At 44.4% G+C, this 26,385-nt stretch overlaps 2 protein-coding genes across 8 annotated transcripts in view; both read left to right on the top strand.

The window, feature by feature from the left end:
- Positions 1–2,835: 2,835 nt before the first annotated feature.
- KIAA0319 (KIAA0319 ortholog) overlaps positions 2,836–26,385 on the top strand; it is a 91,671-nt gene continuing 68,121 nt past the window's right edge. Inside the window, exons 1-2 of one of the 6 annotated variants that reach the window (XM_065581975.1) lie at positions 2,843–3,880; positions 25,802–25,966. In XM_065581975.1, coding sequence (XP_065438047.1) covers positions 25,918–25,966 — 49 coding nt within the window. In that variant the 5' untranslated portion in view covers positions 2,843–3,880; positions 25,802–25,917. Of the gene's footprint in view, positions 3,881–25,801; positions 25,967–26,385 lie in introns of all 6 variants that reach the window. The other 5 variants (XM_065581978.1, XM_065581974.1, XM_065581977.1 and 2 more) reach the window with 5 other exon arrangements.
- On the top strand, positions 6,079–11,439 carry LOC135981027 (myb/SANT-like DNA-binding domain-containing protein 1). Of its 2 annotated transcripts, XM_065581987.1 has the most exons (3): positions 6,079–7,674; positions 8,878–9,889; positions 10,880–11,439. In XM_065581987.1, exons 2-3 carry the CDS (start codon positions 9,313–9,315, stop codon positions 10,993–10,995), a joined length of 693 nt encoding a protein of 230 aa, XP_065438059.1. In that variant the 5' UTR covers positions 6,079–7,674; positions 8,878–9,312; the 3' UTR covers positions 10,996–11,439. The 2 variants fall into 2 exon arrangements, with proteins under 2 accessions (XP_065438059.1, XP_065438058.1); XM_065581986.1 differs by lacking the exon at positions 6,079–7,674 and having other exon boundaries at positions 8,553–9,889.

The raw sequence follows: 26,385 nt of genomic DNA, 5'->3' as shown, positions 1-26,385 counted from the left end.
TGTTACTTGAAAGTGAAGCTACTTGCTTAAAATGTTAAGGTAAGTGGATTTCTTTGAGCAAAACCAGGTCTGTTTTCTGTGGGACCTGGTGTTGAGCAGAAATGGGCTGGTTTAAGAATGAAAATGAACCAACTATTTTGGAGTGAATCTGTGAAAATTCACATTTCTGCAGATTTTCAATGCAAACATGCCATAGCCATTGAGCTGAAAATGCAAATGAAGCAACATTTAGGGAGTGTGAAATCTCATGAAAAAATGGTGACTATTTTAGTGAAAAACTCCATAAAACAAAAATATTGTGATTTTTACATAGGTATTAGTTGGAGGCACTTGCCCCTAGGGCACAGGGATTTGTCACCTGGGAGGGAACAGTCTCTAATCACTGGAGTTGGGAGAATTTTGGCAGCTGGTGGGGGAGGTTTGGATCATGGAGGGGGGAGGGTCATCCTTGAGGACTAGAAAGATTTGGGCTCCAAGTTCATCTTTCCAGGGTGTGGGGGGTTGTAAGTGCATGCTAGAAGTCATACACTGACAGACTGGTCCTCGAAAGTGTTGGACCTTGGGCAGCAATATATGCGACCTCCAAGTTGTGTTAGGTAGGATCCTAACTGGCTCCCAAGCTCTCTCTTTTTCTGGTAGGCTCAGATGGAGATATTGGATTTGACTCCCTGGCACCTTTCCAGATGGTCATGTCCATTTTTTTTCAATCTGTGACAAAGTTAGGCTAATACCTCCCTCTTTCCCCACAGTCACATTGGGAATTTCAGTCAGATGCTGTCTGATCCATTACTCCTATTCCAAATTCATAAATCTGAATCATTATTACAGGCTTAAAACTCAGAGGCTCAGTACCTTCAGATTTTTGCTGCATGTGCTTCCTGCTATTTTATCTGCAGCTGCAGAACCTGGGTCCAGTCAAGTCTGTGGAAAGATAAAACACTTCTTATGATAATCCTATGTGGGATAAAATAACCAAGTTGAAGCTTGTCAGGGACCAGAGTATTACTGGTACTGATCATCATAATACTAAATTTTAACCCTCTTGTATCTGCATTCCATCTTCTGTTGAAGCAAAAATTCAAATCCCACCAGGGTCAGCTTGAACCTTCATCTTTTTTAGGTATGCATATGCACATTATCTAGCTATCTATGTGTGTGTTTTCCACGCAGTTTACTGTCTCTATGGTGTCTGGATGTGACCTTAAAACCAAAGTCCTGTCTGCTTTGATGAACAAAGTTTACCCTGGTATCATTGGGTAAGATTTCTCTTACCACAACTCTTTTCTGCAGGGTACTGTGTGCCAGATGGCTACCATGCTTTACCCTGAAGGTAGCTGCATTTCAATGGTGGTGTGTATATATGGTTTATGAAGTGCTTTGGTATGAGATTTGCTATATTATTTATTTGATGTGACAATTTCAAGAGTTGCCATCTCTTGCAAATTTTATCACAAGTCTTCTGCTAGCTGGTGGTTTTCTTAAAACCCCAGCTTCTGGAGTCATGTTAATTTGTGAGAATTTCAGCTTCCATTTAATGGGAATAAGTAAGTTTCTTGCCCTTGTAATTATGGAGAAAAGCTTGAAGGCAAACAAAAAGACCCCCCTAATAACTGTGAGGGAGGGGGGCTGGCTGGCTCCTGGCTTTTGAATGCCTGAGGTTGGCAATACTGCCTTTTACAGATGGCAGCTCCCAGAGTGCATTTTGCTCCATGTACATTATTGGACAGTGAAATAACTAATACTGCGTTAAGATTGAAATTTTACATGTATGAAACAGGGATTTCACATAGGGACTCATTCCCCCTTTCCCTCCCACTGTAGTTTCAGTTACCAGACAGAGCCACTGCCTTGCCCCTCCCCTACCTACCCAGACTGCTTCCTGCCCCTCCCCCTGAAATAGGGCGACCAGATGTCACGATTTTGGGGGCTTTTTCTTATATAGGCACCTATTACCTCCACCCTGATTTTTTTTATACTTGCTATCTGGTCACCCTACCCTGAAAACCCTATCTTCCCTGGACCTCTCAAAGGGCAGCAGCAGAGGTAGGCAATCTCCTCTTGTAGTTGTTGCTACACTAAGCAAAATGTGGGAACCCCTGGGGATTACTGGCAACTATATTCTAGTTGTTCCCCCCTAGGCTTAGTGTAGTGTAGCAGTGCAATGAGGGAGGGAGAGCGTGTGTGTGTGTGTGTATAGGAACAAGGGGAGGTATGGCCATTTTCTCATCCCCCTACTCCCCAAAAAATCATGGGCATGGAGGAAGACATTGTTCTGCCTGGCTGACACTAGCAGAAGATACAAGGTGGAGGAACACAGCCACTACCCCCTCTCCCACTTCCTTCCCAGACCCTGAAGACCCAGGGAGGAGGCCTCCCTGTTCTCCTTGAAGGCGGCAGTGGTAAAGAGGTATTGCTAGGGCTGCTGAGGGGAAAGAGGATATAGAACTAAGGGTCCCCCTGAGTTTTGAGTCCCTTGTATTTAAGCTTCCCAGCAAACTGACAGTGTTCATTCCACAGTCACTTCTCCACGAACTGAAATCTGCAGGTTATACCTATCTCATAGAATTGGAAGGGACCCTGAAAGGTCATCGAGTCCAGCCCCCTGCCTTCACTAGCAGGACTAAGTACTGATTTTGCCCCAGATCCCTAAGTGGCCCCCTCAAGGACTGAACTCCCAACCCTGGGTTTAGCACCACCCCTAGGATTATGGACCTGACCCCAGCTTGCAGATGGGGGATAATCACCATTAGTTTCCTTTCCTTTCACCCCACACTGGCTTTGATGGTTGTCTGCTGAAGACTGAGCTCTGTTGCTTGCAAGCACCTTTTAAAAGCCCAGCTTTGTCACACACACTTCCATTTTGTGTCTTTCAAATAGTTAGAGCAGGGGACTGGGAAACCAGGCTTCTGGGTATTATTCCCAGCTTTGCCTTGGTCATGCTATAGCACTGCCCTGTGCCTCAGTGTCCCTGTCTGTAAAATGGGAAGAACAATAATATTTGTCCACCTTTGAAAGGGGGTTGGCTCCCTGGAGGAAAAGTCAACTTGACTGTTAGTCTAAGTGCAGTTTTAAGCAGAGATGCCTCTGAATCAATATCCCAGCAGGTTTGAAAACCCAGGACTCTGAGGGATTTATAGCTTGTCTGTTTCTCTTGGGGCGGGACCAACTCCCCACCTTTGAGGAGCTGGGAATCTGCATCCACATCTGCTGCTTATTATCGACATTATTTTTAAACATCTGCTTTAAGGCGTGAAATACCCTCCCCCGCCTACACTGCCTAGAGACCCTCCCACTTTCCACCCCTCCGCTTCTTGCACCGTGAACCCACCCACCCAAACCCTGCACCACGGCTAGAAGCCCACCCGCTCTTTACACGGCTCTGAGGCCGGTCTGGGCGGGAGCGTGACACGCTACTGCGCGAGCCCAGGGCAGTCTCCCAGCGCCCCGCCTCCCCTGCTGGTCTGCCGGGGCTCTCCCCGGGAACCCCGGCAAGGGCTGGGCTGACGGTGCAACCTACAGCGCGCACCCCCACCCCCGGGCTGCCTGGCGCGGGGCTGGGATACGGCGCTAGGGGGCGTCTCCGGGCGGTGCTGCTGCGTTAGCATCCGCTGCTGCTGCTGCTGGAAGGTGAGCGGAGGAACAGCCGTTGCTGTCTCGCTCCTGCTCCTGCAGCCGCCGCGCTGGGGATCCGGGCAGCAGCAGCTCCCTGATTCAGCAGCAGGAAGAAGACATTAGGCATCTTGGCCTGGTGCCTGGCTCCCGCCCCTCCAGCGCACACGCCTCTCCTCCCGGCTGGCTTCCGTTCGATCGATGGGGCAGTGAAGGATGCTGCCAGGCCCCGGGGAAGCGACAGCAGCAGCATCTCCATCAGCAATCTCAGGTACGGTCATCATACCTGCCCCGCTTGCCTATAGGTGCTGACGAGCGAGTTAACTCTGTGTGCAACGCATGCCTCGCAGATGGCTGTTATAGATACAACAAAGGATGCTTTAGATGCTAGCACTTGTTTGAGCTTGGGAGCTGATGCGTTCAGTGTTATTTGGGTCTGCGTCGGTGCTGTGCAATAAGTACCTCGTGCTGCATAAGCTAATTGTTGCATAGATCAGTTATTTATTTGAAAGGGTTAGGAAACTATGGAATTTCCCATCTCTATCCCCCTCTGGCTGTAAACCTTCAATAACTTCCCAGCCAGAGAATGGCTGTTCTTCCTTGTTCTATATATATTGCCTGGAAATGTGCATTACTTTTAAATATATTATGACAACCAGTTTATATTGATTGAGAGCTTTAAGTGATTTTATGGTCTGCACCCTCCAAGAATTTCACAAATATATTACTGGTCTTGAAAACCAAGACTAATTGGCTGCACTTGTGCATCTCACAGCAACAAGGAAGGAAGGAAGGAAGGAAAAATAAATATGCTCCTTAGCAAATATGTTTTCACTCTCTGCTCTTAGGAAAATACCTCCCTCCTCCTGCTGAATTAGCACACAGCAATATAATGCCTATGTGTAAAGAAATACTGGACAAAGTGGTTTTATTATATGACTGTAAGGGTCATTTGAAAAAAATAAAGGAAATGCTATAGCAATTGCTCAGTGTTGGAAATAAAACATTACTATAATGTATGTGGCAAATGTGTATCACCTGTTGGACTTGGAAGAAAAACAATTAATATGTATTCACTGCTGTAGTGAGGGCATTTCTTTTCAATTTCCACTTAGGTTAAAAAGGGTCAAAATGGAAAAGTCTCTTCCAAATGTTGCTTTGGAAGTATGCAGATGTGAAGGAGCTGAGAAATCTCATTACTGCAAATGGAAATTAGTAATTTGCTACTGAAGTGCGTGCTTTTGTTGTAAATATGTATTTATGTTATGGTGAGCACTTAAATATTTGCTAAGTGAAATGTTTTATCCCATTTCAATCTAAGAAAAAAATCATTATCATAATTTCATTACTAGCAGAGTTTGGGTGCTGTGTAAATAGAAGGGCTTTACAAACACAAAAAACATTTTTCTACCCTAAAGAGCATACAGTCTAAATCAACAACCTATGGATGAAAAGGTGAGTTGGAAATTAAATGCAACACAAGCCTATTTTTTTCTTCTTCTCCCAATCCATGTGTGTGTTCATTATTTGTACTACAGTAATGCTGACCAGGTCTCTTCTACTACATGCTGTACAAACACAGATATATGTAGTCCCAGTCCCTGTCCTGAAGAATTTACAATCCTAGCCATTTATGGATTAAATTCTCCAAGACCGGGACTGTGTCCTATCTTTGTTTGTACAGCATCTAGCACAAGAGGCCTGACCCTGAGCAGCATAACTGTAATCCATATAATAAAAATCCAGGATTGTTACTCTGTGTTTCACTCTGGAGCCTATGATGTCTGTACAGTCAGTGATGGAAACAACTACAAGAATGGTTGAGAGCAGCTTTTGTTCTGAACATCACCAGGCTAAACCATCACTCTGATTCACCATCATTTACTGTCCAACTTTTAAATTCTCAGCCATTTTGATTTTACGAATTACCCCATGCGTTTTTCAGCTACAGTAAGGCATGTATCTATGCGTGCCCAGAGTCCTAGACCATTATGAGATCAGAGGTAATTTAACCTATCACAAGTGTTATTTTACAGCTAATTTACATGCAACCATTTCATTGGGTGTATGAGAGACTGCCCAGATGATGGATAACCTGGCCCAGATGCCACACCCATGTACCCAAATACCACCTACACAAATCTCCCAGCACAACCCCCCCAGACACAAGTCAACACAGGCAGCAGACACAATAACCCCAAACATCCCTCTGAAGCATAGAAAGTCTTTACAGTCAGTGTTAATCAATGGAAATAAGTACAAGCATAGAGGACGACTCGTTGTGTTTAGAATATCACCATGATTCAATCATCACTGAGATTCGTGGTGTGTTACTGTCCAGTTTTAAGTTTTCAGCCATTTTTGGCTTTTTTACACACAACTTTATGAATTATACCTGTGCAACGGCATAGGCTTTCAGCTACTAGTACAAATATATATATATACACACTAGCACAAATATATTCTGCTTGTTTGCATAATGCCCATTCCATTTTATTAGCCTCTTCATTTGGGAGGTTGACTATTCAAGTGGATATTCCATAATTTTTGACCTGCCTCAGGACAATTGTAATTTCTTATTAACTTTGTACCACACTCATCTTTCATACTCAATAGTCCCTGTAAAAAGCTAATTTAGTAGCTTAGACAATGTGTGCAGAACCTCACAAAGGATGGGAGATGGGGCAAATTGTGTGAGAGGGTGGTGTAAGTGAGAGGAATAGAGTATACACACAAAGCCCTGGGGTTATGTGCTACCCCTGAGTGCAAAGGAAAGGACGACATAGAAAGGCCCTAATTCAGTCTACACCATTAAAGTCAATGGGAGCTTTGCCATAGACTTCAGTGAGTGTAGGATCAATCCTAAAAGGGGAATAGCCTAAGGAATAAGAGTGTGTTCTGGAAAGCACCCTTGCAGTTTATCCTTCCCCACCCTCCCCCCAAAACAAGTGCTGGACACGCAAGCAGTGAATAAAGCAACAGCCACTGGATGCTCTCATTTCCACAGGGAAAATGCCTGGATGCAATTCTGTCTTATCTCTATTGATTGTGTGTGGTTCCCTAATCAACTATGTGGGATGCATATCTACATTGACTTTATCAGTGCTACTGTGTGTGTCTTACTATTGCTATGTATCCAGTGGAGCTCTCGTCATGCCTGGCCTCTCTCACATTGGGGAGAATGGCTATCCATTTGGATAATGTGGCGGGCACAGTTGTTGGTTATGCTGGGCATTGCTGCTGGTTCCATTGCATGTTTGCTGCATGGGCATTGCTTATAGAACGTTATTTTCTGAAGATATGTAACTTTATGTGGTGTGGTTGATTGATTGTTTTGGTATTGTTACTACAGTAACTCCTCACTTAGTTGTCCTGGTTAACATTGTTTCGTTGTTACATTGCTGATCAATTCGGGAATATGCTCGTTTAAAGTTGTGCGATGCACCCTTCTAACGTTGTTTGGCAGCCGCCTGCTTTTTCCACTGCTTGCAGGAAGAGCAGCCTGTTGCAGCTAGCTGGTGGGGGCTTGGAACCAGGCTGGACTGGCAGCCCCCTTATCAGCTCCCCGCTCCCCTAAATTCGCTGTGCAGCAGCTGCCCAGCAGGCTAGCAATTGCCAGCAGTTCAGCTGGCCTTCCCCCCACTGCCTTGGAGCTGCTCCTGGGAGCCTCCTGCTTGCTGTGCAGGGGAGAGGGGAAGAGGGGGGCTAATATCAGGGTGTCCCCCTCCCCCCTACTCCTGCTCCCTGCTTGCCCCTTCTCCATATAGAGCAGGGTGGGGACAGGACAGGGCTCAGGATGGAGAGAGCTTGCTGGCCACAGCTGTTGTCTCAACTTCCTGATTTTTTTTAAAGGCAATGCACTTAGAGTGGTGTCAGCGTACTTAAAGGGGCAATGAACATCTCTCTCTCTCTCTCTCTCTCTCCCCCACACACAGGGTGTGTGTCTCTGTCTGCCATGCTGTCTCCCCTCCCTCCAGTCATGCTGCCTTGGAGAGTGTGTGGCTACATTAACAACAATGTGTTAACTCTTGAGGGCTCAGCCGAATGCTAGTTCATCATTTTGCAGTAAGGCATTCCATGGGAAATATTCCACCCTCTGACTTTACCACCTCAACCAAGCTTCACAATCATCATTGCTGTGTACAGTATTAAATTGTGCGTTTAAAACTTATACTGTGTGTGTGTGTGTATAGCACATACATACACACACACATTCCAGGGAAATTTTTTTCATATATATATATATATATATATATATAAAATAAGGTTTTTGTTTGGTGAAAAAAATTTCCCTGGAACCTAACCCGCCCCCCAATTACATTAATACTTATGGGGCAATTGGTTTCGCTTAACATCGTTTTGCTTAAACACAACTACAACGTTAAGCAAGGAGTTAATGTACATTGTATGCTTATTGGGATCATAAGCATTGCCATACTGGATCAGGACAACAGTCCAATATCCTGTGTTCTATAGTGTCCAGTACCAAATGCTTTAGAGGAAGGTACAAAGCCCCCATAATAGACAATATGTCCATGCGAAAAGTTACTTCCTCAACTGAGGCAGTTAGTGGTTGGCTTATTCTTTGATAATTTGTATCCTTGTCTATTTTAATGGCATATATTCCTGTTATTTTTACAAATGTCTAATCCCTTTCTGAACACTACTAATCTCTTTGCCCCAATTATATAAAGTAGCAGTGAGTTCCACAGGTTAATTATGTTTTGAGTTTTTAAAAAAAGGTTCTTTTTTAATCACTGCCAAGGGCACACCCAGCTCTGGTTATGGTGCTGTGTGACAGGGCTGGCTTTAGTAAGTGCGGGCCCCGATTTGAATAACCGGTGGCGGTCCGGGTCTTCGGTGGCACTTCGGCGGTGGGTCCTTCACTCGCTCTGGGTCTTCGGCGGCATTTCGGCGGCGGGTCCTTCAGTGCCGCAGAAGACCTGGAGCGAGTGAAGGACACGCTGCCGCCATGCCGCCGAAGACCCGGACCGCCACCGGGTGAGTAAAAAAATTAAAAAGGCGCCTAAGTTAGGCGCTCTTCTTTAGGGCGCGGGGCCCTCTTAGGCACGGGGCCCAATTCGGGGGAATCGGCCTAAAGCTTCCTTTAGCTTCATTGTCTTCAAATAAACACTTCTGTTAATCCTGCGTGCCTGTGGCTATTTATGATATGACTGTTGTTTTTTGCTCCAGTTGATTAACTGTATGGATCAATTGCTTCCTTGCCTGACCTCTGAACACCCACATATTCTCCATTTTGCCCCTCAGAATGCTGTTGTGTTATGCATCTCTTGCCTCGCAGCACCAGTGCCAGTGGAGTCAAAGGCCTGGTCTACACTAGGAGGTTATGTCGAATTTAGCAGCGTTAACTCGAATTAACCCTGCACCCATCTACACAACGAAGCTATTTATTTCGACATAGAGGTCTCTTTAATTCGATTTCTGTACTCCTCCCCGACGAGGGGAGTAGTGCTAACCATGTCGAATTAGGGTAGGTGTGGATGGAATTAGACGCTAATAGCTCCTGGAGCTATTCCACAGTGCACCACTCTGTTGATGCTCTGGACAGCAGTCTGAGCTCGGATGCTCTGACCAGCCACACAGGAAAAGCCCCGGGAAAATTTGAATTCCTTTTCCTGTCTGGCCAGTTTGAATCTCATTTCCTGTTTGGACATCGTGGCGAGCTCAGCAGCACTGGCAACGATGCAGAGCTCTCCAGCAGAGGTGACCATGCAATCGCTGAATAGAAAGAGGGCCCCAGCATGGACTGATCGGGAAGTCTTGGATCTGATCGCTGTGTGGGGCGATGAGTCCGTGCTTTTGGAGCTGCGATCGAAAAAACGGAATGCGAAGATCTACGAGAAGATCTCCAAAGCCATGACGGAGAGAGGATACAGCCGGGATGCAACGCAGTGCCACGTGAAAATCAAGGACCTGAGACAAGGGTACCAGAAGACTAAAGAGTCAAACGGACGCTCCGGATCCCAGCCTCAGACAGGCCGTTTCTACGAGGCACTGCATTCCATTCTAGGTGCAGCCGCCACCACTACCCCACCACTGACCGTGGACTCTGAGGATGGGATATTGTCGACGGCCGCTTCCTCGGACATGTTAGCAGACGGGAAAGATGAGGAAGGAGATGAGGAGGACGAGGCAGTCGACAGTGCTTACAACGCTGATTTCCCCAACAGCCAGGATCTCTTCATCACCCTCACGGAGATCCCCTACCAACCCTCCCCAGGCGTTAACCCGGACCCTGAATCAGGGGAAGGATCAGTCGGTAAGTGTTTTAAACATGTAAACATTTATTTTGAACAGAACAGGAATATTAACAATGGGTTTTTCATGATTAGTTTGCCCTAGGTGCTTATCGTTTTAGTCCTTGGCAGTGCAACTACTGCAAAAGAATCTAACAATGTCCGGTTTATCATGATTAGTTTGCCCTAGGCGCTCTACTTTTTAGTCCTTGCCAGTGCAGCTACTGGAAAATAAGGTCCATATGTCCGGGGATAGAGCTGAAATCCTCATGGGACATCTCCACGAAGCTCTCCTGGAGGTAATTGGAAAGCCTTTGCATGAGGTTCCTGGGGAGAGCGGCCTTATTGCGTCCTCCGTGGTAGGAAACTTTTCCGTGCCAGGCTATCATCAAGTACTCTGGGATCATTGCCTCGCAGAGCATGGTGGCATACGGCCCTGGGTTTTGCTGGCTTTCACACAGCATGCGGTTTTTCTCTGTGTCAGAAATCCTCATCAGAGTGATGTCACTCATGGTGACCTGCTTTGAATTAGGGGAATGTTAGTATTGGGACTGCTTGCCTGTTCCTTTACAGATCTGTAACCGGCGGTTTACAGCCACGGGGTGGAGGCGGGAGAGGGGCAGCATACAGGGATCTTTCCTGGGGACAGCCGCGAGGGGGTGGGACGGGGCAGAGTTCATGCTTGCCGGATTGCCGGCAGCAGGAACTGGCCAACGCTAGGGGCATTGCTTTGAACGTGAAAGGAGGGCACTGCTATAAATTAAGCTTTAAGCAGCCAAAAGTCTACGGCTTACCATGTGAGCCTGCTACCTGAATTCCGCTGTCCTGCCCCACTTGTCTGATCTCCACTGCAAGACCCCAGGCACTGAATGCGAAGGCCGAAAATTCGACCTTGTCCTGAGTGCGCATGTGATCTGTGCTGTGCATGGTCTTCTTCACAGAGAAAGACTATGTTCATTGTTCACAAAAATGTATCTTTGTGAGGAATTCACTCCCTTTTTCCTATCCCACAGCTGCGAATGTCTTCCAACCTACCCGGGCATCCCCCTCCGAGAGACTGGCGCAGATTAGGCGGAGAAAGAAAAGGACACGGGACGACATGTTCTCAGAACTTATGGGCTGCTCCTGAGCCAAGGCGGCACAGCAGACCCAGTGGAGGGAGAACATGTCGCAATACCAGCGAGCACACAGCGAACGGGAGGAGAGGTGGCGGCAGGAAGACCAGCAGGCGACTCAAACGCTGCTTGCACTAATGAGGGAGCAAATGGACATGCTCTGGCGCCTTGTGGATGTTCTGCAGGACCGGAGGCAGGAGGACAGAGCCCCGCTGCAGTCTATCTCTAACCACCCTCCCCCGCCACAAAGTCCCATACTCCCCTCACCCAAAGTCCCAAGAAGGAGGGGCGGCAGGGGCTGTGAAAACTGTCACTCCACCCCTGCAGACTGCTCAAGTACCAGAAGGCTCTCATTCCCCAAAATTTGTTAAGTCCTTTCCTTCCCACCTCACCCAAGCCCCCGTCCCAGTTTCATCCCCTAACTGTGTAGTTGCTAATAAAAAATACGTTTCTGTTAATTACTGTTTCTGTCAGGTTCTTTTAGAGGAGAGTGTGTTTGAAGGGGGGGGGAAGGGGGTTGGTAATTGGAGAGGACAGTCACCTTTACCAGGGTACAGACACGGGGACAGGTTCAGCAGAAGGTCACACACACATTGCAGTCACTAGGCACCCTGATCAGTCTGGGAGGTGGTTTTCATGTTCTGTGTGTGTGTGTGTGTGGGGGGCTATGTGACTTTGTGCGGGGGGAGGGCGGTTAGAGATAGACTGCAGCGGTCCTTAGCCTGGATGACAGAGCTACGCAGCAGGGGATCTGTAACCGTCCTACCCTGCCACAAAGTCACATAGCCCCCACACACAGAGTCCCGAAAAGGAGGGGTGGCAGGCTCCGTTGAAACAACCAGTCCACCACTGCAGACCGCTCTAGGAGCAGGAGCCTGTCATTCCTTGAGTTTAGAAGTGTTCTTTCCATCACTACGCCCGCTCCCCACCACAGTCTGTGTCCAAGTTTCAACACTTTACCGCGAACTCCGTAATAAAGAACACGGTGTAAATTAACAAAGTTCCATTTATTTTATTTTTGAACGTGTGTTGGACGGGGGGAACGGGGTGAAGGGGGTATGTAACTGGAGAGGATAGTCAACATTAAGTGGGTAAAGAAACGGGAACAGGTTCAGCTTCTCTTTAAACAAATGTAATAGTCACAGGTTACCCTGCTCACTGAGGAACCTAGCTTTCAAAGCTTCCCGGATGCACAGCGTGTCCCGCTGGGTTCTTCTAATCGCGCGGCTGTCTGGCTGGGTGTAATCATCAGCCAGGCTATTTGCCTCAACTTCCCACCCCGCCATAAAGGTCTCCCCTTTGCTCTCACAGAGATTGTGGAGCACACAGCAAGCTGCAATAACAATGGGGATATTGGTTTCGCTGAGATCGGAGCGAGTCAGTAAGCTTCTCCATCTCCCCTTGAGACGTCCAAAAGCACACTCCACCACCATTCTGCACTTGCTCAGACGGTAGTTGAAGAGTTCTTTTTCAGTGTCCAGGGTGCCTGTATAGGGCTTCATGAGCCAGGGCATTAGCGGATAGGCAGGGTCCCCGAGGATCACTATAGGCATCTCCACATCCCCAACAGTTATTTTGTGGTCCGGGAAGTAAATACCTTCCTGCAGCCGTCTAAACAGACCAGAGTTCCTGAAAATATGAGCGTCATGAACCTTGCCCGGCCATCCCACGTTGATGTTTGTAAAACGTCCCCTATGGTCCACCAGTGCTTGCAGCACCATTGAAATGTAGCCCTTTCTGTTAATGTACTGGCTGGCCTGGTGGTCCGGTCCCAGGATAGGGATGTGAGTTCCATCATTAGCCCCACCGCAGTTTGGGAATCCCATCGCGGCGAAGCCATCTATGATGACCTGCACGTTTCCCAAGGTCACTACCTTTGAGAGCAGTAGCTCAACGACTGCGTTGGCTACTTGCATCACAGCAACCCCCACGGTAGATTTGCCCACGCCAAAGTGGTTCGCGACTGACTGGTAGCTGTCTGGCGTTGCAAGCTTCCAGAGGGCTATGGCCACTTGCTTCTGGACAGTCAGGGCTGTTCGCATCCAGGTGTCCTTGCGCTTCAGGGCAGGGGACAGCAACTCACAAAGTTCCAGGAAAGTTCCCTTCCGCATGCGAAAGTTTCGCAGCCACTGGGGTTCATCCCAGACCTGCAGCACTATGCGGTCCCACCACTCAGTGCTTGTTTCCCGGGCCCAGAATCGCCGTTCTACAGCATCAACATGACCCATTGCCACCATGATGTTCACAGCGCGGAGTCCCGTGCTTTGTGAGAGGTCTGTGCCCCTCTCAGACTTAATGTCCTCACCGCGCTGCCGTAGCCTCCTCACCCGATTTCTCAGCATCTGACTCTGAAAAAGGTGGATGGTAAGGTGCGAGGTGTTGACAACGGCCATAACTGCAGCGATGGTCGCAGCGGGCTCCATGCTCACAGTGCTGTGGTGTCCTCGCTGTCACTCAGCAGAAAAGTGCGCGAAGTGATTGCCTGCCCGCGCTTTCAGGGAGGGAGAGCGGGAGCGACGGTTGAATGACGACAGTTACCCAAAACCGACACATTTTTTGCCCCAGCAGGCACTGGGGGCTCGACCCAGAATTCCAATGGGCAGCGGGGACTGCGGGAACTGTGGGATAGCTGCCCACAGTGAACCGCTTCCAATGTCGACGCTTGCCCCGTTAGTGTGGACTCACAAAGTCGAATTACTGTCCTTAGTGTGGATACACAGGTTCAACTTTGTAATATCGGTTCCACAAATTCGATTTAAGTAAAATCGAACTACTTTTGTAGTGTAGACATACCTAAATTCATCTTCAGTTCATTCTACAGCACCTCCCGAAACCCACTGGTATATTGCCACCTCTCTGAGGCCACTCCTGGAACTGCTTACTACCTACATGTGGGGCACATCTTCTTTTGCCATGCTGTTGCTTATTGGTAGTGGATGGTGCTTTATGTTTGGCCTGTCAATCAAGCCCTGGTCACCATGGATATCTTCATGTCCTCTGTCTTATCCACTTGACCACGTTTATTATAGTTTTGCAGCCTTTTGATAAACTGCAAAATGTCCTAAGACTAGCAGGCTCCATGCAAATTGTCCACCCCTCTATTAACTGCACATAATGTGATTTACTTTTTCAGGCACATTGCATGTAACATTTTCCATACTGTGATGGGATGATGGGGAATACTAAGATCCATTTTAGCCTTGAAAAACTGTCAGAAAATTTACTATCACAGGCATGAGATATACTTCTCTAGCCTTTCCCAGGATAACTGCTGATAATGAATATCATAGTGATATTTTGCTTACTTATAACAAAGAGAAACAAAAGATATTTGCCCTGGTTGAGTGGGTGAATAAACTTTTTTTGCCAAGGTAATGTATCTAATCTCTCTCTCTCCATCCATACACAAACTCAGAGTCAGAGCTCGAAAGGTATGTGTGAAATTTAGCTGACAGGAGTCATGTCTAAAAGCAGCTGCAAGGAACTCTGGATGGTGGAATAAGTATTTATGTCTAAGTTACAGGATTTTGTTTTTGCTGGCAATGCCCTGCAATATCAAAGCAGTCCTGTATTGAGACTTTTCTCCTCCAGATCACTTGACTCAATCTCCATCATTGGCTAGATGGTCCATATTTTTAGTGTCAAATATAATGAATCAGCTATATGGGCAATAGTATGTAATCTTACCTTAGTCACATGAGCCCGTCTCAGCCAATCAGACAGGCTATAATAAATATGTATATTTAAGTACTTATGTAACTTCAGAGTCTGTATTTTACAACATGAATCCTTCAGTGCACTCCCTAAATATAAAAACATGATCGATTCCCTAAAATTAGGAGTATTCATTAGTTAACAGGTGCATATGGCTTTGAATACCAAAAAACGGTTGCTCATATTTTTGAGCAAGCTATATGTTGTCTGACATTGTCAAATAATAAAAATGACATAAAACATCTTATGTTCATAAAAAGGGGAACCTCACTTTTATATTTAAAATGAGGTGATTGCCAGAAAACTTCTGCAGTAGAACTGAAATTTTAATGTGAAGTGTTTTCATATGTAAACGCCATCAATGTTTGTAGTATTATTGCCAATACCATTTTAAAGTAAAAGCCAAAATTTTCTTGAATTGCTGACACTGCAAACCGAACCAGAAAATAGAGCTGTTTGCTTTTTGGATTTGTGCTCACTATCTTTCAGGCTAAAATGTTTTAAAGTGTGTGAATTTTGGATGTCTCAATTTTGGGGCACTCGCCCTCTGATTTTCTGGGTGCTCAGCACTTCTGCAAATCAGAGTCTAGGAGTCTCAAATGGGGTGCTCACAAACTCAGGCATCCAAAATAGGTGACCACTTTTGAACATTTTGGCCTTGACAGGTAATGGAGTGTCAGTCAAAAAGTAGGTTGCAGATAAGTAGTTGATTGGTATGATGCTTCCTCAGTGTGCCCAGGACTGTGAGTCACCTTATCACTCACCTGCCTTTGATGAGAGGAAGTTTTGCTTGGGCTGAACTGGGTGTGAGCTCCCTGATACCACCAGTCAGTTGGCTTTCACCCTAACAGTCTCCTCAGGTCTCTGCCAGACCTTACTTTGCTTTGCAGGTTAACAATAGGCGCAACCAAATCCCCAAATTCCTTCACGATGTCTGGACACTCACAGAAATTACCAGACAAGCTGTCCCAAAAGGAATAGTGAACACACCGGCTTCTACGAGTCAAATGAGGATCCGCTCCAATATAACATCACAGCACTGAGATATATTTATAGTGAAAACAATCATCAGTTTATTATCAAAGGCTAAGATTTGAGAGATAGTGAGTAAGGATAGAAATGGAAACAGAAATGGTTACATATAAAACCGTATAACACTGTTCCTAGAGTCTAAATTTAACGTTAGCAGGATAAACCTTTGTCTAAAGTAGTTTCTCTCACCTAAAGAATCTCCCAGCGTCTCCAACTAACATGGCTGGGATCCCCCTTTCATGAATGCAGAAAATGCTGTTCTTTTTGCTTCCTCAGTGAAGGATCAAGATGTGTTCTTTTGCCTTCTCCTTATATCCCCCAAAGTTCATTGTTTTGTCCACAGAGTCAGGATGGTTTATTCATTGGTGTGCTGGCGCCATGTTGCCTTTACATCCTCATGTTGACATCGTCACCGTCTTCCGTTGTGTTGGCTTACAATGCCTATTTTACCTGTGACCCGAGGCAGACAGGTGAATATGCATCCTTTGTCTAGTCAAAACCTGCTTGACAACCCTGCTTTGATTCAGACTTTAAAACACATTTTCCAGTGTACATACACACAACTCCTTAAATGACATCCATCCATACATCTCATAACAATTAGGATCAGTATGACATAAGTTTTTATTAGAGACTTTTCTTGACCCTCTTTGGATATCTACTATGAAAACACTGTGTTAGATGTGGTTAGTTTGTCAGACCTGTCAGAAGATACAGTTACAGATCAATGAACCCTTTGCCAATTGGCATTGGGGGATTCTTTAGGTCACAATCAGACATTATATAACATTATTGCCAGCCCTAAGTGTTCAAATGAGTTGGGCTCCAAAAAATCATGACATTAGCTTAACAATCATGGGTGAAATCCTGTCCTGTTGAAGTTGAATGGGACCAGGATTTCATCCCCTGAGATTTTATTTTTAAAAGATATTAAGTATTGGATTCTTTTTATTTGCCTTCTAGCTTTTGAGTCTTTAGGTTGTATGTTTTCAAACTTTTCCCCGCAGCCATCAGGACTAGCAACTTCCTTCTTCTTTTTCTTTTTTGATCACCTGATTTCAGGAAATAGGACTTTAAGAAAAATGGCAAAAATCATCAGATTCGTGATCAAATCGTGAGAGTTGGCATAATTGAGTAACTTGTTTTTATTTTTAAGGTCTTAAAACTTGATTGTAAAAATATGATGATAGCTGCAACTTAGTCTGTGTCCCTAAGAGTGAAGTTTTGATTGCATCTAATAAAAGACCATGTAAACCATTTTGACAATATAAAAGCGCACCAAAAGAAGTGCAAAAATACTCTAAACTAATCTGATCAGAGATTGTATTTTTAATATATAATATATGCAATATGTAAATATATTTATATATATATATATAATCTGAACTAAGTAGTGTTTTAATAGATATATTTAATATATATAATATATGTGTTCTCTTTATTTTAGTGCTCATGAAAGGTATCAGTCTTGGAGACTGATACTTTCTGTTCATGCACAGGATGGGAAACGGCAGTGCAAACTTCCCTTGCCCTGTCCCACAAATGTGTCCCAATCTGGCCTGCAAGACCTCTGATATGAAAGGGTAGTTCACTCGCTGTCCTCATTTAGATTTTGGCTTCTATGCTGAGGGAGGCAGCCAGTTGTGGCTATTGCTTTTTGTGATGAGGACCCATCCACTAGGAATTGAACTGAGACCATGTCCATGCAGCCTCATCACAGAGGCCATTGATCAGCCATCAGGCAGTCATGGCTTTCAGCACTGCAAATATGAGCTGAATTCATACCAAGATCTTTGAGGCGGTCTGTCCCATTAGCAATCCCTTGAAACCTGTTTTTTTTCCTCTTTAGTTTGATATTGACAGTACATTTTGAAAATTGACAACTGTATTCCCCTTCATAATGGAGCTTCAGCAATGATACAGAGAACTAATAGGAGATACCATTTTCAGACAAAAATCAAGAATGTGTGGAAACCAAAAGATCTGTTGATCACAGTCCCAATTGATCACAACAATCCATCAGTTTTTGTCCTCAGGTGCCTCCTTTCTAAGATTAGGATTTATGCCAAGTGAGGATTCAAAGTGCTTTGGCATCTTTGCGTCTTCTATTGATGCATTTATTGAGTTCAGCTCATTTTTACCACATTGCATGAAGTGCTCTGGCATGTGCATACACGAAGTGCTATGCAAATGATATCTGTATTGCAATTTAAGTGGCAGCAATCCTGAATGATTTCGACTTGTTTCCAGTCACTATATATGTCACACTGTGGTGTAAATTCTGGTGCTGACAATGGCAATAGACAGTTCATTGATAAATTTTTTACTGTAAACTGTTCTTGGTACTGTGTAACCTTTTTAAGTGTCTCATTATTAGGAATTCCTTTGTTGCTCGCTGTATCTGCAGGAATTATAACAAAGTCATTTGTTATTCAGGTAGCTATCATATCTGCTTAAGTATTGTACAGTAAAATGACCCTTTAAATGAATCATTACTTTTCTGCTTTAGCTGTGTTACTTGCATTGGATAGCAGTGATGAGTGTTTGGGCATATCACACAGACAAGTGACCCTGCAGTCCTTCAGTACAACGTAATAGGGTATTTTTAACTGGGTAGTTGTTGTTTTTTTTTCATAATTATTTTAGTAATCCACTAGGATGATCAGAGGAATGGAAAACCTGTCGTATGAAAGGAGACTCGAGGAGCTCTGTTTGTTTACCCTAACCAAAAGAAGGCTGAGGGGGGATATGACTGCTCTCTTTGAATATATCAGAGGGATAAATACCAGGGAGGGAGAGGAATTATTTCAGCTCAGTACTAATGTGGACACGAGAACGAATGGATATAAACTGGCCGTGGGGAAGTTTAGGCTTGAAATTAGACGAAGGTTTCTAACCATCAGAGGGGTGAAATTTTGGAACAGCCTTCCGAGGGAAATAGTGGGGGCAAAAGACCTCTCTGGCTTTAAGATTAAGCTAGATAAGTTTATGGAGGGCATGGTTTGATGGGATAACGTGATTTTAGTCAATTAGTCAACAACATGCCATCGCTGGTAAATAGTATCAGTGGTCAATGAGGGTCTGGCTGGAGAATCTTGCCTGCATGCTCGGGGTTCTACTGATTGCCATATTTGGGGTCGGGAAGGAATTTTCCTCCAGGGTAGACTGGCAGAGGCCCTGGAGGTTTTTCGCCTTCCTCTGCAGCATGGGGTGGGGGTCGCTAGCTGGAGGATTCTCTGCGACTTGAAGTCTTTAAATCACAGGATTTGGGGACTTCAACAGCTGAGTTAAGGGAAAGGGGGTGGGTCACCTTTTGTGGCCTGCATCATGCGGGAGGTCAGACTAGATGATCATAATGGTCCCTTCTGACCTTAAAGTCTATGAGTCTATGAGTCTAGTTGGAGTTCTGAATTTGACTGGCAAAATTGACTAGAATTAGGCTATAATAACCTACAGCAGTTATTAAACAAGGCATACAGAACTCCATACAAATTGAACAGACAAAGGATCAGAATCACAGATATGTACTGAAATTGCAGTAAAGAAGGTTTTGTCTATAACCCTGGGTCCCCATTTTCAAAAGTGGGTGCCTATTGTTAGGCACCTACATAAGGGAGCTGATTTGCATAGGTTTTGAGCCCCAGTAAATCTCATTGTCTTCAACAGCAGTTGTGGATAGTTTGAAAATTAGCTCCTTTATTTAGATGCTTAATATTAGACACCTAAGTTTGGAAATGTTTACCACTGTTACACCATCCTTTGGCATTAGAATTATGCCTGCTTGTGCCCCAGATAGTTTCCTTGTGATACTAGTGGTGAGTGCTGCTGTCATGGTTTTTCACCCTTCTGTTCTGTGTTAGTCAGAGATGCCAGGGGTTACTGTAATGGTTCACTTGGTGGAGAAGTTCTACTTGAGGTAACCCTTTTTCTGAAGGATTGTTTAATGCTGTATTTAATGGAAAGATTCAGTTTGAAATTGTTTTTTGTTTAAAAAAAAAAAAAAACAGGACAGTCTAATAAGTAGGAGGTTTCATTTACTGTATCTTCCTGTTTTTGGGAAGGGACATCATCAACATAAAATCTGGCTAGTTTTTTTTTTTTTAAAAAGAAGTGTTTCAGATATTACTTCTACCTATTCTTCTTCTGTCAGCATAACCCAAAGTATGCAGGGTTCCTGGCAGTGGAAAATCCTCCCTGAGGTGATGTTTACTCCTGGGGGAATTCTGCATCACTGCATGTGCACAGAATTCATGTCCCCCGCAGATTTCTTTGCTTCCCCGCAGAAAAATGACTTCTGACAGAGAAGCAAAGGGAAGCTGCAAGAGCGATCATGTGCCCCTCCCCGGCAGCATAGGCAAGTTGGTTCAGGCACCTGGGGCAGCCAGTAGAGACATAAATTACTCCTGGGGGTGAGAGGGCTGGGCAGTCATGCATGTGAGAGAGAGAGACACTGTCCCTCTCGCTTGCTATTGTGACACGCTTGGCGTGGAGGGGCAGGATTTTGGGGGGTTTCTGAGGAGGTAGGCATGGGGCAGGCTCTCTCCCCTCTGGCAGAGCAGAATGTAGCAGTCTGCCTGCTTAGTGAATTGTTCCCATTGTCTTTGTGAATTCCCACGGGAGTATAGAATAGGTGTAAAAGTTTTAAGACTCCTTTACGTTGCCAGAGTGGTGTAAAGGACAGAATGGCCTTATAAATGCTTAAGGTACTTTACTAATTAGAACTGGTCTAAATTTTTGGACTGAAAAAATTCCTATCAAAATGTGCTCCATGAACTGTTTGCTACTGATCTTTCTGGAGATGGTCAGTAGCTAATATAAATTGTGAGTTTGATTCCCCATCCTTCAGTTGCCTATGATGTAACCCCGAGCATATGGCTACATATATTTGTTGACTAATAACTAGAAATAAAGGGTCAAACCTATCTGCATTACTATTGGGCAAGAGGGTTTGGGGATTTTCTCCAGTACTCCCCACTCCCATTCTCCATCCATTGTATTATAGTTTAAATAAATTACCAAAATAATAGAAACCAGCGTGATTATACACTGTTATTTTGACAAATAAAATATGCAGAATTTTGCAGAATTTTAAAATATTATCCGGAAAATTTTAATTTTTTGGCGCAGAATTCCCCCAGGAGTAAAGATGTTGCTAATGAGCAAGGTATTCAGAGTCCTGTCATTCCACTGGCGGTCGGTCTGAAGTTCTACAGAGCTGCTCTGTGACTATCCTAACCACACACTCTTTCCAGTCTTTGATTATTTTACCTTGAAGGTGAACTGTTCTCACAGATGATGCAAGTACCATCAATACCAAAGGTGACTACATGTGAAGATTCTGAGCTTTCCTGTATGGGCCTGACTGAGCCCAGTGGGGGTTTTGTCACTAATGTCAATGGGAGGAAGATAGGGCCTGGATATGGTGCCTTATGCTATATTCACCACTCTGCAGACCAAGGATTTAGATGTAGTCCCTAATCTAGGTAATCCAGTCTGTACAAGTTTTTATTGTTCTAACCCTGGGGTAACTTTTATGTGTAGGGAATGTTAATGTGTTACTGCTTGGCTGGTCCCTTTCTCTCTCTAACAGGGAAAATGATTTTAGTCTATGTTAAAACCCAGGAGGATTGAAATACAGAGAAAGCTTCTGGGGGAAATTGAGTTGTTATTATTTTTTGTCCTCTGAACAGGCCAGTGCTGGAGGTCTGCCCTGCTGCGGAGCATGTTAAAAATCATGAAGTGGAAAGGTTTGTCTCAGGGTCCCAGGTACAGAATTCCATTTGGGTCAAGTAAAGCTGAAAGCTGGCTCAGAAAAAAAATAAGTGGTTTTCAGTGTAAGGCAAAATATACCTCTACCTCGATATAACATTGTCCTCGGGAGCCAAAAAATCTTACCGCATTATAAGTGAAACTGCATTATATTGAACTTGCTTTGATCCACCGGAGTGCGCAGCCCCCCCCCCCCCCCCCCGAGCACTGCTTTACCGCATTATATCCGAATTTGTGTTATATTGGGTTGCGTTATATCGAGGTAGAGATGTATATTTTTACTGTCATATAAACTTTCATACAGTCCATCTTGAGCAGCTCTTCCTCTGAAATGTGAATAAGATTACAGGTCTGACTTAAGCCAATGAAAGCCAAGAAAATTCAAAGTTAATTCTGGCAGCATTATCTTCTCTGTTCACATCATTATGAAAATGAAAAGGCTCAGTGATGTGTGAGTGCAGGACAGAGATTCAGCTATAATACCAGATCCCCTGGCTTTGATTTTAAACCAGACTTTTCATCCACATCATTTTTTAAATATATGCATTTATTGATTTATAACATCAAGGTAAGCAAGCTCTGATGTAGTGTGTCTGATGTCACTTGTATGTAGACAGTATACTATTGTGGGGTAAATCAGAGGGGTGAAGGTACATGGCATTCCTATGAAAGAAAATAGTTTAATTTTAGTGGCACATGTCTGCAGAACTTGCTTAACCCCGGAATCCTTCCCCACGGCTACACCCTGCCTCCCTCTGGAGAGTGTTCAAGGACCCAGTTATTTAGACATTTAAAGTCATTATTATTTATAAACAGGTTTTCTATTTTTTTAATGGAGGAAAGGCTGCACTCTTAGTATTAGCATTATACACATTTTGGATCTGATATTGCGCCCACTGACATCAAAGGTAGTTTTGCAATTGACTTCAGTGGGAGCAGGCTTTGGCGATTTTGTTACATAGAAAGTAAATAAAAATAGTTACCTGTCATCAGAAAAAAGCACTGAGTAAAGCAGGTGTCCTGTAGGGTAAAACCAGTCTGTATTATAATGCACATGCAAGTTGGGTGAAATTAAGTTTTTGTCGCCTTTTTAATGTTTATCTTTGACATCTTACTTTAATACTTATAAAGTAGTTTTAAGAAAACCTAATTTTCTAGAAAGATACAAATTCTGTTGTATAAACAACTCTATGTTTCACAGGTATCATGAGCAGGGTTTGAATCCAAGAGATTCAACAGTGCAAAGATGTTAATAATTTTTGCTAAAGCAATATCTATATTAGTTAGCATCAGCATCAAGCTGTTAACCTCTGTGAACCAGCCAGTAAAGGGGGAATATAGTATAGGCGCCAACTTCTGCTCGCGCCGGTGGGTGCTCAATCCCCCTCTGCCCCCGGCTCCGCCCCGACTCCACCCCTGTCCTGCCCTGCCCCCATTTCAACCCCTTCCCCAAAGTTCCCACCCCAACTCCACCCCTTCCCTGCCCCTATTCCAACCCCTTCCCCAAATTCCCACCCCGGCCCCGCCTCCTCCCCTGAGCGTGCCACGTTCCTGCTCCTCCCCCTCCCTCCCAGTGCTTGCTGGGCTGCCAAACAGCTGTTTGGAGGTGGCAAGTGCTGGGAGGTAGGCGGAGGAGTGGGGACACGGCACTCTCAGGGGAAGAGGTGTGGGGGGGGTTTCCCTGTGGGTGCTCCAGCCTCGAGCACCCATGGAGTTGGAACCTATGTAATATAGTACAGTGAAACAATGGGTTATGTATACAGGAGGAGGTCCATTTTGAAGCCATCTTAGAATTGGCATATTATTTATGAGAGGCAGTGTAGCTAAGTGGCTAAGTCTTGGGTCTTGTATTAGAGACCTGAATTCTATTCCCAGTTCTGCCCGATATGACCTTGTGGAACCCTTACTTACTCTTTCTGTAAAATGAAGGGACTGATACTTACCTCCCTTTGGGGGTAAGGGTGTAAGGCCTTGCTTAATAACTCTGTATACTTCACAATCCTTATTATTAACACCAGTCAGAAGAAGAGGTGAAACTTGACCCTTTGTTTTGATTCCCAGTCCAATGCACCTTTCCCTAGGCCAGAGGAGCATATGTGTCCAGTCCATCCTAAAGAGACACATCTGATTTGTGGGACTGCTTCAGGAAAGCATGCCCAGAGGTTAGATTTTTAGGATCAAGCTCCTAATAAGTTTTTCTGCACATGCACAAATGGCAGTTTTCTGTGGCTCATGACTTGTCCAGTTCTGGATGGATTTTTATCGGCACAGAAAGATCTCTCTCTGACTCTAGGAACCTATCCCTCTTCCAGATTGCAAGTTTCTGTTTCAAACCCCGAGGTGCTGGGGGTTTTTTAAGTTGTAAAAATTTTTAAGGTTGGCAAAACTTCCCTGTTATTCTCAAAAACAGCTGAAACATCCTAAAGAAATTAAACCTGAAACAGAGACCAAACATGGAAAGTTTCAGTCCCAGTAGCTAAAGTTTGACAAAGTTATAAGTAGTTGAACTTTGGGGGTTATAATGGGAAATGGTTGGCAACTTTAATAATAGGAATCACTGTCCCTAACTCCTAAAATGTAAAATGGATTAAATAATATTTGCTTAGCTTACAGGTGTCTTATGAAAATTAACTAATGCTTATAAGTGTTTGGAGATCCTTTGAGAAAAGGTGCTGCTTAAGAACAAAGTATCCTTATTTTCCTTCTCAGTTAAGCACGCTGGACCAGATTAATTCCTAATGTAACTTCATTGCCCTATGTGGAGCTACACCGGGGTTGAATTTAGTCTATTTGAATAATTACAAAAACCCAAACACCCCAGCTTTGCACAAGCTTTTGCAGTCCTAGATTAAAATAAAGATTTTTTTGTTTAATAGTTGACGCTTACCAAAGGATGGTCAGAGTGGGAAGAAGTAGTGGATTAATACATTTTCATCCTGTTTCTAGGAATTTCTTTTGGAAGGGGAGTTGTAATTGCAAATATCAAAACACTCTTAAGCATAAAGTAGTGTTGTTTTGTGACAGATAGTTGTTCTTTCCTTGGTTTTGTATCACTTGAATAACTCAGGATAACCGTTTTGATGCTTGATGCCATGGAGTCTCTGTAATAGTGTGTCTCTCAAAAAGGAATTTTATTGCTTGTTTGGCAGAATTAGGCTTATAAATGTCAAACAATATTTTAAAATGAGTGTTGGGCTTCTGAAAAGTGAATAACCTTCCACAGTTTTGCAGGCAGCTTGCCAAATTCACTGCTTTTCACATTTGGGACTTGAGATTCTCAGCAAAATGTTTTTCTGCTTTAACCTTCCCCTTCTCCAAAACTGCAGATTGTTTGTGGGGACCCTGGTGATTCTTCCTTTCCTAATGAATTGGTGCTGCATGGCCACTTGGATTGTATGTGGAGCAGATGAAGACCAACTGGAATCTGGAGCTGTTTCAATATCTACCCTGTTTAGATCAGCCTGTGTAAAAGAACCATGTCAAAACAGCTCTCTTCTTCCTGTATTTCTCCTTGTTTTGTAGCAGGCCAGTCACTTGCCATATATAAGGCCAAGTTGTAAGGGTCACATCAGTAACCAGCTCAGTGACTGACTTGTAAAGGTAACAAACTCCAGTCATTCACTGACTATCAAAGGAAACTATCTGTGGTTCTCTGTACTGAAAGGGCTATACCCAAGTGAAAGGTTCAGCTCCCTTCCCTCATGGGGTATGCCTCTGTATCCTTGTATGCATAGTAAATTGTAGCTAAATAGCTGGCTAAATAAAACTTGTTTTTCTTTCTCAAATGGGATGTTGGAACGAGTTCTTCCCCATTAAGCCCATATGTTAGTTGCTCCGGTTTCATGGAGGAACTTTGAGTGTCCTGAGAAGAAAGGTCTTCTTCCTGAAAATCCCAAAGAGGCCCTTGTTTGCCCTACTCACACAAGAAGTCCCATAAATTAACAGACTTATCTTTGAAGCCTGGAATTTTAATATTGAAGGTGTTTTTAATGGCTCCACAGTGAAGGTTGCATTTCACTTTCCACTTACGCAGAAATAAACTCCCTTTGTTCAATAAGTGCATAGAGGGGTTACTGGTGTTTTGTAGATCCAGGAACCCAAGAGTGTAGGCTATTTCTGTACCTTCAAAGCACAACAGTTACAGGTAAGTAATTCTTTATCTTCATTTTGCCCAATCTCCTATTTCATCCATCACACAGAAGCTGGGGAAGTAATTGTGAAGCCTACGTTTATCCTCTCTGCTTGTGCTGTGACAGTCTAAAATGCTAACGTCTAACCTACTTCTTCCTCTGCTGTCTATTACAGCCCTTCAAGGCTCCTGCTAGGTACTAAACAGTATTAGAGGAAACCTATACTAAGGTCATATATCATCTCCAAACAGCTGGCCAGAAGCCTGGTTGTCACTGCCTGCCCGGTGTAGAATGGCATTTGGGCTCAGCACTCTGTTCTTGTTGCTGTGGGCAATAACAGGTAGGAGTTTACTTCTTGTATTAATGTCTGAATCGTGCACAGTGAATGAGGCAAACGTTACTGATGTTTGTAATAAGAATAGGCTGAGGAAAGGAGACTGTTGCTGTTCCTCACTAAGAAGAGTTCTGGTGACATAACAACTCTATATCTGATAGCAGAAAGGCGACTTTATACAGAGGCTGTTCAAAACTGATTTCTGGCCACTACAGATAGGGTGCAAGTGAGGGTGAAGGAAAGGTTCCAAGAAACCCTTCCCTATCTATTCTGGGTCAGCCATAATTAGGTACAGGTGCTGGGGCATGCAAAGGGATCGGAGCACTATAAGAGGCATATCTAGGTATGGGCAGGGCCATATGCACCAGCAACACTGTGGTAGAGAAGAAGCACTGACCGCACCTGTTGTTTAGATGGAGCAGGCC

Source organism: Chrysemys picta, chromosome 2 (genome assembly GCF_011386835.1).
Source record: "Chrysemys picta bellii isolate R12L10 chromosome 2, ASM1138683v2, whole genome shotgun sequence".
Classification (NCBI taxonomy): Eukaryota; Metazoa; Chordata; order Testudines; family Emydidae; genus Chrysemys; species Chrysemys picta.
Note: the sequence above shows the minus strand (reverse complement) of the source record. Positions and strands in the feature narration are given on the sequence as shown.